This window comes from Coregonus clupeaformis, chromosome 12 (genome assembly GCF_020615455.1).
Source record: "Coregonus clupeaformis isolate EN_2021a chromosome 12, ASM2061545v1, whole genome shotgun sequence".
NCBI lineage: Eukaryota > Metazoa > Chordata > Actinopteri > Salmoniformes > Salmonidae > Coregonus > Coregonus clupeaformis.
In genome coordinates, this window is record NC_059203.1 from 7,970,191 (window position 1) to 7,984,714 (window position 14,524).

A 14,524-nucleotide genomic window follows, 5' to 3' on the forward strand; every position below is an offset into this window, starting at 1 on the left:
TTAACTCAGGGTGTCAGCGCCAACCAAGTTTCATTACAACAGATGCCATTCCATACAGAAGGCCTGGCACAACTGTTAACAATCACTGTAATACATTGACTATCAATAAGAGAGAGGGAGATTTCTTAAAGAGGTAGCTACATTACTTGGTATAATAAGGAATTGCACCCTGTAGAGTGAGTGTATGTTCTTTTTCGTCAGATTATGTGAGATAATGTGAAAATGCATGTGTCTAAAAGATTGTCAAGCTGGAGCCTGTTTGAGTACCAAATTTAGTTCTGTAGGCAACAGAGACATTAAGATGTGGCAATGATCATCAGAGAGACCAGGGCCCTGTTTCCCAAAAGGCATCTTAAGGCTAAGTTAATCTTAGAAACATAGGATCTTATTCTAACGATGAATTTAGCCTTAAGATGCTTTTGGGAAACAGGGCCCAGAGTAGTAGAGCTCTGAAAAGCTGTGATAGGGAGAGAAATAGAGACTAATGTCTAAAATGACAGCCCAGGGAATTATCAGCAGAGGTCCAGTTTCCTGGAGGACCAGGGCTCTTTGTCATGTGTCCACCCCCATACAGAGTCTCTGTGTGGGAGTAAACACAGCCCGGCACCCAGAGACATGAAAAGAGGACTGTACCTCAGATACACACACACACACACACACACACACACACACACACACACACACACACACACACACACACACACACACACACACACACACACACACACACACAATATGCTCGTATGCATGCATGCATGCGCACACACACACACACACATACACACACACACATACGCAGACACACACACACACACACACACATACACACACACACATACGCAGACACACACACACACACACACACACACACACACACACACACACACACACACACACACACACACACACACACACACACACACAACTAATGGGGACTCTGTTTCAGTGGGGGTCCGTCAGTCACAACCCACGCACATGCAGGCCCAGTAGGCTTCTGGGTCTGTGAGCATTCTGGCCACGCTCGGGGTGCTAATGATGGGAGGAAATGTACTGTAACGTTAGATGAACACTAATACATACACAGGACATGCTCACTTAAGAGATACAAGGCACATGCCAGGCCCAGACATACAGACCATGCTTAGACTCTTATGAACACAAACATAATGGATAAAACAAAAAAACACACACACACACACGTGGCGTGTGAACACACACACACTGAAAAAACACATTACTTAATCCGCATTTAAGTACAACATACAGTTCATGTTTGTACAAAACATTCATAATACATCCTACATAGATGATAGTTGTACTATACACACACACAATGTTATATTTGCTCCGTGAACCTGTAAAGAGCCTTTTCAGGAGTCAGTGCTGGTTGTGGCCAGCTGGCTCAGTAAAACAATATTTCAAGGGAATATTCCATCCTGTGCCAGAGATGATTAGATTCATGCCATTAAAGTGGTACATTACATAAACCCTCAGCCTGATGTTTACTGGCTTGGGGGCTTAGGGCAATGGTGCTGCTCTATGAAGGGGTTGTAGTGGACAGTAAAACATGGGAGAGGACTTGAGGTAATGAGAAGAGACTAAGTTGCCTTGTTGAACCACTGGTGTCTATTTGTAAGTGGAACACTGTCTAAACTGTCTGTGCTGCTTATACACTGTGGGAAGCGAGATGACTAAATGTATTTATTGTATTATGTAAAAGATATCCAGAATTATGACTTTGCTGTTAATCTAATGGGAGAATACAGCGTCAAATGTCAAATAGCAACATATGATCTCATGCACATATATACTGTAATGCTGTACCCAAGGGATTGGAATATGGAGTGCTCTCTTCCTGGTCATCTAATGTTTGGAGTGTGCCTGTTTGCTCTGTGTCTGTTCATCAATAAAAGGCTGGCAGAAGAGGCAGGTGTAAAAACTGACACAGTGTGCCCAACCCCAGTCAGAACACTGACCTTTTCCTTAGTAATTCCCTGTTATTAGTGTGTTGGTGTGTGTAGTTTCTAGAGTGCTGCCATGGCTGGCCGGCCTCTCAGTCTGACAGGCATCTTTAGAGAACCCTAAGGGCTTTTCCTCGCTGTCTTAGGAGGAAGAGAATATTACACAGACACACCCATCTATTTACAGTTGAAGTCGGAAGTTTACATACACCTTAGCCAAATAAATTTAAACTCAGTTTTTCACAATTCCTGATATTTAATCCTAGTAAAAATTCCCTGTCTTAGGTCAGTTAGGATCACCACTTTATTTTAAGAATGTTAAATGTCAGACTATTAGTAGAGAGAATGTTTAATTTCTTTCATCACATTCCCAGTGGGTCAGAAGTTTACATACACTCAATTAGTATTTGGTAGCATTGCCTTTAAATTGTTTAACTTGGGTCAAACATTTCGGGTAGCCTTCCACAAGCTTCCCACAATAAGTTGGGTGAATTTTGGCTCATTCCTCCTGACAGAGCTGGTGTAACTGAGTCAGGTTTGTAGGCCTCCTTGCTCGCACACGCTTCTTCAGTTCTGCCCACACATTTTCTATAGGATTGAGGTCAGGGCTTTGTGATGGCCACTCCAATACCTTGACTTTGTTGTCCTTAAGCCATTTTGCCACAACTTTGGAAGTATGCTTGGGGTCATTGTCCATTTGGAAGACCCATTTGCGACCAAGCTTTAACTTCCTGACTGATGTCTTGAGATGTTGCTTCAATATATCCACATAATTTTCCTTCCTCATGATGCCATCTATTTTGTGAAGTGCACCAGTCCCTCCTGCAGCAAGCACCCCCACAGCATGATGCTGCCACCCCGTGCTTCACGGTTGGGATGGTGTTCTTCGGCTTGCAAGCAACCCCCTTTTTCCTCCAAACATAACGATGGTCATTATGGGCAAACAGTTCTGTTTCTGTTTCATCAGACCAGAGGACATTTCTCCAAAAAGTATGATCTTTGTCCTCATGTGCAGTTGCAAACCGTAGTCTGGCTTTTTTTGGAGCAGTGGCTTCTTCCTTGCTGAGTGGCCTTTCAGGTTATGTCGATATAGGACTCGTTTTACTGTGGATATAGATACTTTTGTACCTGTTTCCTCCAGCATCTTCACAAGGTCCTTTGCTGTTGTTCTGGGATTGATTTGCACTTTTGGCACCAAAGTACGTTCATCTCTAGGAGACAGAACGCGTCTCCTTCCTGAGCGGTATGACGGCTGCGTGGTCCCATGGTGTTTATACTTATACTTGTACTATTGTTTGTACAGATGAATGTGGTACCTTCAAGCGTTTGGAAATTGCTTCCAAGGATGAACCAGACTTGTGGAGGTCTACACATTTTTTTCTGAGGTCTTGGCTGATTTCTTTTGATTTTCCCATGATGTCAAGCAAACAGGCACTGAGTTTGAAGGTAGGCCTTGAAGTACATTGTCACGTTCGCTTAAGGAGGAGGACCAATGCGCAGCGTTGAATGCGTACATATTATTTATTACTGATCACACGATCAAAACAACGAACGAAACGTGAAGTCCTTCGATACACACAAACCAAAAGGAACAAGAAACCACAACACAAAGTGAAAAGACCGATAGTTAAATATGGCTCCCAATCAGAGACAACCAGCTGACACTCGTTGCCTCTGATTGGGAGTCACTCAGGCCAACCTAGATATACAAAACATAGACTTACACACCCTGGCTCAACATAACATAGTCCGCAGAGCCAGGGCGTGACAGTACCCCCCCCCAAAGGCGCGGACTCCGGCCGCGCCAAACAACCACAACAGGGGAGGGACCGGGTGGGCACTCCGCCTGCGGCGGATCCGGCTCGGACATGACCCAGGCACGGGTTGTGCTGGACTGACGACGCACACCCCTGGCTTGATGCGTGGAGGAGGAACGGGCCGGACCGGGCTGACGAGCGCACCCCCGACTTGGTGCGGGGAGCAGGAATGAGCCGGACCGGGCTGACGACGCGCACCACTGACCTGGTGCGGGGAGCTTGGATGGGCCGGACTGGGCTGGCGACGCGCACCACAGACTTGGTACGGAGAGCAGGAACGGGCCGGACAGGGCTGACGAAACGCACCATAGACTTGGTGCGGAGAGCAGGCACGGGCCGTGCCGGACTGACGACGCACACCACTGGCTTGGTGCGGGAAGCTTGGATGGGCCGGACTGGGCTGGCGACGCGCACCACAGACTTGGTGCGGAGAGCAGGAATGGGCCGGACCGGGCTGGCGACGCGCACCACCGACTTGGTACGGAGAGCAGGAACGGGCCGGACAGGGCTGACGACGCGCACCACAGGCTCGGTGCGAGAGGCAGGAACAGGCCGAACCGTACTGGGGACACACGCCACTGGCCCTATGCAGGGATCAGGAACGGGCCGGACCGGACTGGTAATACACACCAGTACCTCTCGCCGTGCCTCCACACTTTCCCTCTCCTCTGTGACCAGTGGCCCCCTTAACCTGGCGGCCTCCTCTTCACACCCGCTGGACCGCCTCCATCGCGGCCTCCTGCTGCCCCCGTCGTCACGTCGTGAGCCCCCTAAAAATTTTCTGGGGTTCTCTCCTCCCCGTGGACCAGGCCTCCCTAGCTCTCGCCAGACTCTCGATCCATTGCTTCATAGACCAGCCTCTCTCCTCTTCACTTAGCGTGGCCCAGCCGAAACTCCTACTCCCCTGATCCCAGGTCCTTCCTCTCTCCTCTTCACGCTGCTTGGTCCATTTTTGGTGGTTTCTTCTGTCACGTTCGCTTAAGGAGGAGGACCAATGCGCAGCGTTGAATGCGTACATATTATTTATTACTGATCACACGATCAAAACAACGAACGAAACGTGAAGTCCTTCGATACACACAAACCAAAAGGAACAAGAAACCACAACACAAAGTGAAAAGACCGATAGTTAAATATGGCTCCCAATCAGAGACAACCAGCTGACACTCGTTGCCTCTGATTGGGTGTCACTCAGGCCAACCTAGATATACAAACCATAGACTTACACACCCTGGCTCAACATAACATAGTCCCCAGAGCCAGGGCGTGACATACATCCACAGGTACACCTCCAATTGACTCAAATGAAGTCAATTAGCCTATCAGAAGCTTCTAAAGCCATGACATCATTTTCTGGAATTTTCCAAGCTGTTTAAAGGCACCGTCAACTTAGTGTATGTAAACTTCTGACCCACTGGAATTGTGATACAGTGAATTATAAGTGAAATAATCTGTCTGTAAACAATTGATGGAAAAATTACTTGTGTCATGCACAAAGTAGATGTCCTAACCGACTTGCCAAAACTATAGTTTGTTAACAAGATATTTTGTGGAGTGGTTGAAAAACAAGTTTTAATGACTCCAACTGTATATATGCACAATATCTCTATGATTATATTTTCTTTCGCATCCGGGATGTACAAACCAATCAATCCTAAGATTGTACAAAGTGCCAATCTTAGAAATATGACAAATATTTACACACAAGCATGTGCCTGATTTCTTGTACTGACTTGGCAGTTAATTTAATTAGAGGACACCGACTTAAATAAAGTAATAAAGACTGTTCATTGCCTTTAGCTTCATTTTGTCTTTTACTCCACTCTGAAAATGGGGGTAGTGAACATTGCACAGGTGCAAGCGTTTAGTAAATCTAGGCCCATGGTTGATGGATTCTAATGTAAACCAATACAATTCAGTGCTTCATTAGGCACATAAGATTCCTGCGGGAATTCACTCTTGAGACAGTATGGAAACTGTATACACACAGACCATTATAGCGCCTAGTCTCACCCACCCTTGTTACGAGTGAGTGAGATTTCTCTAAGAGGAAACAATGACATGTTATCTCTGTAGTGTACACTTGAACCAGGAGGGTCACAATTGCCTATGTTCCAAATACACCCACAATTACCATAGTAAACCCAGATCTGAAAGCACTACATAGGTGAAGGCGAAATGGAGAAAAGACTTGTGCTCAGATTCTGCCAAATCCAGTCCTCTCAAATCTGTGGGGTTTGGAGTCAGTAGTCAAGGATTTATTAAAGTGTGTTTGTACATACTGTAGCAACTATATCACGTCAACTCCTAAATCCGAGTGCACATCTGCCCCTACCCCAGCCCCCAGGCCTGGCAGTACATATTTCCCCTGATTCCTCTCAATGGAGTGGATGATTGCTAGAATTTAGTAGCTGGACTATAGATTATTCGCGTAGCAGCAGTCGTGTTACATATGTATGTGTGTCTGCCTTTTCCTTAAACAAGTGTAATATGGTGGGCATATTGTTTACTGCCTCTCAACATGTTTCACACATCGGCATGGGGGGCTGTGCTTTATCAGGGTATAGATGTGTAATGTGCTTATTTTATTGTCAGTGTGTAAGTATTGCTATTTTCTGGTGTACAGAGTTGTGGCTTAGCCGCCAGCTCTCCTTGGTATGTTGAGAGCAGAGCAGAGCTAGAGTGGATTAAGCATTTTTTTGGTATTACTGGTGCTACAGACAGTTTAACTAACAGTCAGGTGCAAATAGGTAGAGAGAATGAGGTGAAAGGACAGTATACCGCTGCCTAACAGGATCAACTGAAGCAGTACTACCAATATCTGGTCTTTACTGTGGCCTCATACTGGGTCTATAAAACTAATGGCTACTGATCATCCTCCATTCACTCACACCAGAGTGTAAGTGGAGGATAGAGTAGAGGGATGAGGACAGGTTAGAGGTGTGAGAGGAAGAGAGGGTGTTCCAGGATGGATGGATGGGTTGATGAGGTATTGTGAAGTTCTCTGTTGTGCTGCTTTGGTCAAACCTTCTTTGATTGTGTATTGTTTTAGGAGAGTCTGTGGTAATATAGTTCATTTAACCCTGTGGCCCAGCTGGTCTGCTGAGACATCTCTCTCACACAAACATGGGCTATTTATCAGTACTTGGCAGAGAGGTGAATGGGGTTGGGCAGGGTGAGGATCTACAGCTGATAATGGATGTTTAGTTTATTAGGATCCCCATTAGCTACTGCACATGCAGCAACTACTCTTCCTGGGGTCCACATAACATGTACAAATACATGACAAAGTACAACTCCAGTTTAGGTTTTGTTCTAAGAGAATGCTTTTGTTTTAGATGTATTTAAGTTAAGACCAGTTTATTGTTAATTACCCATTCTGACACTGACTGTAACACCTTGCTAAGAGTTTCAGTGAGCTCACTGGTTGTAGGTGCTGATGTGTAGAGTGTGAAATCATCAGCATACATAGTCATATTAGCTTATTTTAAGACAAGTGACAAATAATTTGTAAAAATAGAGAAGTGTAACAGCCCAAGGCAACTGCCCTGAGGGATACCACACTGTACATATCTGATGTTAGAGAAGCTTCCATTGAAGAACACTCTCTGGGTTCTATTGGATAAGTAACTCTCCAACCATTTGATGGCAGGTGAAATATAGCCATATCAAGTGGGTTTTTTCAATAACAAATAATGATCAGTAACATCAAAGGCTACACTGAAATCTAACAATACAGCTCCAACTATCATCTTATTATCCATGTATTTTAGTCAATCATCAGTCATCTGAGTCAGTGCAGTACAAGTTGAGTGCATGCTGAAAGTCAGAAGTTAACTTGTTCTTTGAAAAATAGCATTGTATTGGTTCAAACACAATTTTCTCCATCAGTTTACTAAGAACAGGCAGCAAACTGATTGGTCGACTGTTAGAGCCAACAAAGGGTCCTAAACTGCCCTAGCGGCACCAGAGAATCAAGACGCAAGTAATTTTGCAGGTTATTCCAACAATGGGGGGCACTAAAACTAAAGGAGGATTTACCAAAATTGGTGGAGACCAGAGGGACTTCAAGAGTCAACCAACCCTGCGAGCGGGTTTGGTAGCTCATTCTTTTATACTTTAGCAACAAAGTTATGTAAGTTGGTAGCTTGTGTAGTAAAGCTTTGTAAACAAAAAGGGAGTAATGAAGTGATCTACGGGACTTTAATGAGGACCAGCCAACCTTTTGATACAGGATGCAGTGGTGAGTATTAAAACTATCACCTGTGATAAAGTGAAGGGCGCTGTGGTAGACGGCATCCACTTCATTGTCATGAGATCCTCTCTGACATTTACAGGAATATGACTCTGAATATATACAGTAACACCTTCCCTGTAGACATTCCTGTCTTTTCTGTAGATGTTATATCTTAATATTCCTACTGCTGTATCATTGAAGGTGCTGTCTAAGTAAGTCTCAGAAATTGCTATTATATTAATATTATCTAAGATTAGCAAATTACAAATCTCATTAACTTTGTTTCTGAGCCTACATATATTTATATGAGCTAACTTTAACCCATTCTGATTAATTTTCATTCGGAAGAGTCAGCTTTTTAAACCAACATGGCTCAGTTTAAATTGTTTTTACATTGTAGTAAAACAAAATACCTCATTTGATAAATTACATGGCATTACTACGTTCTTATCTAAAACTGAACTCATAATGATAATAGGTTTTATTTGGAGTGTGTGAGAAGAGCTCACTAGATCTCAGAAAACTGTTGAGATTCTCTACATCTTGGATGATAGATAAATTAGGATGGCTACTGTACAGATACAGCTGAATGTTTGTCATTCCATAGCTATAATCTGTGCTATAATCATTACCCTGATATCAGGGTTTCAGTATAGCCCTCGGCAGAGTGGCTGGTAGTGGAAAGGTCACGTTGAACTCTGAACCTTGACCCCATTAAGGGTAATCACTACATGGCTTCCTGGAGTTGCCTGTGACATGGTGACCACGGTAAAAGTAACTTGGGGCAGCGCTGGGAGGGGACAGATGGTGGAGGAGGTCCAGGGGTGGGTTGGTGGGCGTGGCTTTAGACATTAGTGTTAGAGACAGAAGAGAAACCGAGACACACTGCTCCCTCATTTTTTCTGATCGGGGCGGGGTCACACTGCTCTACTTATTGCCTGCTTGTTTGTCTTGTGTAAAGGACAAAAGAGAGAGACCTCATGAAGGGAGCATTGATAATACATTTGAATTAAGAACAGTATCTTGTTCCTTGCCAAAATGACATGTTGCGAGTGTGTGATAAAGACTTTGATAAATTGATGGACCAGCGGGTTATTGTAAAACAAGTGCTTCCATTTATCAGACGCCATTTGGGTGATCATCCCCAGCCAACATCACATTCATAGATAGGACCTTGTTCTGCACTCTCCATAAAAGTTTCATTATGGCTGTACTGTCTCGTGTCACCTCATCTATGCTGCATCACTTTCTCTATCCTCCCAGTTAGACCTGCTCTCTTGTCTATCTCTGCTCCTACCAGCCTGTGTGTTTAGCTTGGGCGGGAGAGGAGACAGTTTATTAGGTACACCCATCTAGTACCGGGTCGGACCCCCATTTGCCTCCAGAACAGCCTGAATTCTTTGGGGTATGGAAACGTTGCTCAATTGGTATCGAAGGACCTAACGTGTGCCGGGAAAACATTCCCCACACCGTTACACCACCACCACCGGCCTGTATCGTTGACACCAGGCAGGATGGGGCCATGGACTCATGCTCCTTACGGACCAGGCAATGTTTTTCCACTCCTCAATTGTCCAGTGTTGGTGATCACGTGCCCACTGTAGCCGCTTCTTCTTGTTTTTAGCCAATAGGAGTGGAACCCGGTGTGTTCGTCTGCTTCAGTAGCCCATCCGTTACAAGGACGTCGAGTTGTGCGTTCCAAGATGCCATTCTGCACACCGCTGTTGTACTTCACCGTTATTTGCCTGTTTGTGGCCTGCCTGTTAGCTTGCACGATTCTTGCCATTCTCCTTTGACCTTTCATCAATGAGCTGTTTTCGCCCACTTACTGCCGCTGACTGGATGTTTTTTGTTTGTCGCACCCTTCTCGGTAAACCCTAGACACTGTCGTGCGTCAAAAGCTCAGGAGGCCCGCCTGGCACCGACGATCATACCACGCTCAAAGTCACTTAAGTCACTCGTTTTGCCCATTCTAACGTTCAATCTAACAGTAACTGAATACCTCTATGCCTGTCTACCTGCTTTATATAGCAAGCCACGTTCACATGACTCACTGTCTGTCTGTGGGAGTGAACCATTTTCGTGAACTGGGTGGTGTACCTAATAAACTGGCCTCTAGGTGTACATTTGCACAAGTGACTCGTGCAGTATTACTGTGGCAACGTAAGTCCAAACTCATTTCCTATCTATATTTGAACATCTTTAATACCCAATCATTTATTTATAGCCTATACATTAGTCCTGTTGCCGTGTGGCAAGGGTAACACAGTGCATCTATCTGCCAGTGATAATGGGGTTTTGCCATACAGCGATTGCACCACTAATACATTATTATGCAAAAAATCTTTGTCAGTTGAGAGACCCCAGTTCTTTAAATGTTGGCGAGGGCTGTAAACCAGAATTAAGGTAGCATTTTTTTGTCTTAAAAGCTCTGTGAAGTTTGCAAATACAAATGTGGATGGGTCGTTCCACGAAATGAGTACCCTTTGCATCCATTTGATATTTCAAGTAGAAATTGTGCATCAATGTTGCATTTTAAAAGCCTGTTCAATGCAGTGCCCTTCAATATAGACCACATGGAGAATTCAATAAATCAGATTTTTTAAAATGAATAAAGACTTGTGAAGGTGGCAACATTCTGCATTTTGAAATCCTATGACGCAGGAAGATTTTAACTCCAAAATGTCTCCCAAGTTTTTACCATCATTGTAAAGCCCTAGTTATTTTGTTGCTTTGACAAATACATTTCTGAAGATTATGATTTATTTAATGCAGTGGTGTAAAGTACTTAACAAAAAATACTTGAAAGTACTAAAGTATTTTGGGGGGGGGTATCTGTACTTTACTTGACTATTTATATTTTTGACAACTTTTGCTTTTACTTTACTACATTCCTAAAGAAAATAATGTACTTTTTACTCCATACATTTTCCCTGACACCCAAAAATACTCGTTACATTTTGAATGCTTAGCAGGACAGGAAAATGGTCCAATTCACGCACTTATCAAGAGAACATCCCTGGTCATCCTTACTGCCTCTGATCTGAATGACTCACTAAAGACACATGCTTCGTTTGTAAATGATGTGTTGGAGTGTGCCTCTGGCTATCCGAAAAAAACAATTGGTGCCGTCTGGTTTGCCTAATATAAGGAATTTGAAATGATTTATACTTTTACTTTTGGTACTTAAGGATATTTTAACAATTACACTTACTTTCAATACTTAAGTATATTTAAAAGCAAATACTTTTATACTCTTACTCAAGTAGTATTTTACTGGGTGACTTTCACTTTTACTTCAGTCATTTTCTATTAAGGTATCTTTGCTTTTACCCAAGTATGACAATTGGGTACTTTTTCAATCGCTGATTTATGTTATTAGTGATTCCTTTTAAGGTAAAAAAAACTACCTGTCCCTTATTTTAAGGTCAACCATGTTAAGTGAACTGAAATCTCGTTTTAACGTGGTGAAACTATTCCTTCCCCAATTTTTTTTAAAAGAAACATCTAATAGTGTAAAAGCAGGTGAGCTGGTTCTACTCTTTTTGGCAATATTCTGATGTTTTGTGGTAGAAAACTGAGCGGATCGTGCATAACACATCAACCCTGTTAGACAGACTAGAAATGTAAAAAAAAAAAAAAAAAGGCTTCCATTTCCACTGTCACAAGGGGATGTTTGGCTGATTTAAGATGAAATCGTCAACCCTGTTACTTTATTTGGCACTTAATAGGCACTTACTATAGTTTTTTTTAATGTTACGTAACCTCTTGGGATGGAAAAACTTGTTTTTTATTAAGTTGCACATGTGCCCTTTATGACAGAATGTTAAAATTTGGTAAAATCGAAAAAAATATCTCACCAAGTTGCACATCTTAAAAGGCACCGAATTGGTGGAATGACCCGGATGTTAAAAAGGGCATGAAATGGAAGCAGGAAATGTGTAATTGGTAGTGGGAGGACTGAGATATGAGTGCTGGGACTGGGGTAGCGCAGGGCAGTTAAATTATTTGTGTGTTGAGGATGTTAGAAGAAAACACGTTTTTAAACGGGAGGCCATGTTTCAATTTAGCACTGAAAAAGAAAGATCTATGCATGCAAAGAGGATCCAAAAAGAGGAGTTGTGTTAAGTGGAGAAAGACAATTAAAAGTTAATTTACTGTATATTCAAAATTGATATAAACTTATTCATTTTATAAGGAGACTGTGACAATGAATGTTTGAAGTAAAGTAATATGAAACCTATGAGCTAACTTAATGTTAAAATGATTCCTACTACTCTGTTGTGTTTCCCTCTATATTGTCTGTCTCTGTCTGTCTGTCTGTCTGTCTCCTCTCTCAGATCAGTAAGCAGCAGCTACAGACAGTGAAGGAGCGTTTCCAGGCCTTCCTCAGTGGTGACACCCAGATAGTGGCAGACGAGGCCTTCATCAATGCAGTCCAGAGCTACTATGATGTGAGGCCCTACTCTCTGTGTGTGTGTGTGTGTGTGTGTGTGTGTGTGTGTGTGTTTGTGTGCGATTGCACGCGTGTGTGTGTTTGTGGGTCTCTGCAGGAGTAAGTTTGTGTTTGGGTTGTGTTATCTGTTGATTTGTATTCACCAATGATTATTCTGCAGTTTTAAATAGTCCTCTGCAGACTAACCAAATCGTCTGGATGACTCACCTTTGGTCTGGTAAATGATGTGGAACACACAGACAGGCTGCTTCCCTCAGGCAGTCTTATTAATGTTTTCCTCCTGCATCTGACAGATTCAAATGAATTGGACTTCCCAAAATAGGCCTGTAAAATATTAATAGTCCAGACAGAGGCTATGTGAGGTGCTAAGCTGAATCCATCGACATCCTGTGCTCCAAAAAAGTAGCTTTGAGTATGACTATCCATCCCATTCAATGTGTCTGCCTTGACAACTCTGAAATCACAGAAGAACGAGGTTCGGAACACTGTATCTCAAAGCTTCCAAAAAGTTAGAGGAAAGGAGATGAGAAAAGTGAGTGCGCACTTCAATATAGCACTTCAATAAGCCCAAATTAGTGAATTGAAATGCTTCATTACTCAACGCCCAGCTAAAGCCGGTTTTCCAATTCAATTAAAGCCCAATGCTCTTACTGACTTTGTTCTGGATGGTTACACACTCCCCACATCCCCACCTGCTCTAGAGCCTGGAGGGACACCTGGGGTGCTCTTTGTTGGCAGAATTTAGGATTAAGCAACATGAACATTTTAAATTTCTAGCCAACATTTCAGTTATATTGTCTATATCAGCAGTTCTATCTTCAACACTCCCATTTGTGCAATGTTCCCTTCTTTTTGGCCCACTGAGAGCACTGCTGCTGTTGCAGAACAAGTCGCAAGTGCCCAAAGCTGATACCAGACAGAGGGTGATAAATGTCTGTGTATCTGTGTGTCCATCCAGGCTCAGAGGCAATGGCCCTCAGTCTTCACCCTGCGTTAGGCACTGATTGGGAACATGGAGCCTGTCACTGTGAGCCATAAGGAGGCTGCATGGTATTGAGAGGGCCAACATCTGAGTCAGCCAGACATATGGGTCCCTCTCTCTCTGTCTTTCTTTTTCTCTAACCCACACCCCTTGGCATGGAAAATTGCTTTGTGGGAATTGTGGAAAAATAAATGTGCAGCTTGGGATTGAACAGATAAGCACAACAATACCAGATTGAATCTAAACTACAATCATTTATTTTCCTCTGCATCTTCATCATGAAGACAGAAGGACCAAGCTGCAGCAAATCCTCAAAGAGAGAAACAGTACTTCAGATACCCTCTTCTGCAGCTGCGTCTTCATTTCACTTCCCTCCAGAAGCAAAGACATGTCAGGCTGCCACAAGGGCTTCTTTACGCAGATGCCGGGGAGAACGTCTCACAGAAAATAATGGGCAATTTCCAATTTAGAAATTGAGTTAAAATGGAACTCATCCTAACCTTACAACCACACTGTATGTTCTTCCTGTATGTTACTCCTGCCCTTTTAATGCTTAAACCACATGCTTAATCCCCCCTCTCTGCTCTCAACCGTGACCACAGATATTCCTGAAGAGTGACCGTGTGTCCCGGATGGTCCAGAGTGGAGGCTGCTCGGCCAGTGACTCACGGGAGGTTTTCAAGAAGCACATTGAGAAGCGTGTCCGTAGCCTGCCGGAGATCGACGGCCTAAGTAAGGAGACAGTGCTCAGCTCCTGGATGGCCAAGTTTGACACCATCTACCGCGGAGAGGAGGACCCCAGGAAGCACCAGCAGCGGATGACGGCCAGTGCAGCCTCAGAGCTCATCCTCAGTAAGGACCAGCTCTACGAGATGTTCCAGTCCATCCTGGGCATCAAGAAGTTTGAGCACCAGCTCCTCTACAACGCCTGCCAGGTGAGATAAGAGCTTCATGGAGATTTCTCAGTTTCACTCCTTTCTCTAGGTCTGGTAGGTGACTTGAGGTGCAGTGTCAACTTTTAACACCTCTTTGATGCTTTGATTTGAGGCTTGCTTCTCGTTAAGTTCCAAT

At 43.6% G+C, this 14,524-nt stretch overlaps 1 protein-coding gene across 8 annotated transcripts in view; it reads left to right on the forward strand.

Annotated features, from left to right (window-relative positions):
- Positions 1-14,524, forward strand: part of LOC121578793 (calcium-dependent secretion activator 1) — a 172,673-nt gene that overhangs the window by 37,844 nt on the left and 120,305 nt on the right. For all 8 annotated transcript variants that reach the window (XM_045223688.1, XM_045223692.1, XM_045223687.1 and 5 more), the window contains exons 2-3: positions 12,356-12,469; positions 14,056-14,388. In XM_045223688.1, the coding sequence (XP_045079623.1) occupies positions 12,356-12,469; positions 14,056-14,388 (447 nt within the window). The remainder of the gene's footprint in view (positions 1-12,355; positions 12,470-14,055; positions 14,389-14,524) is intronic.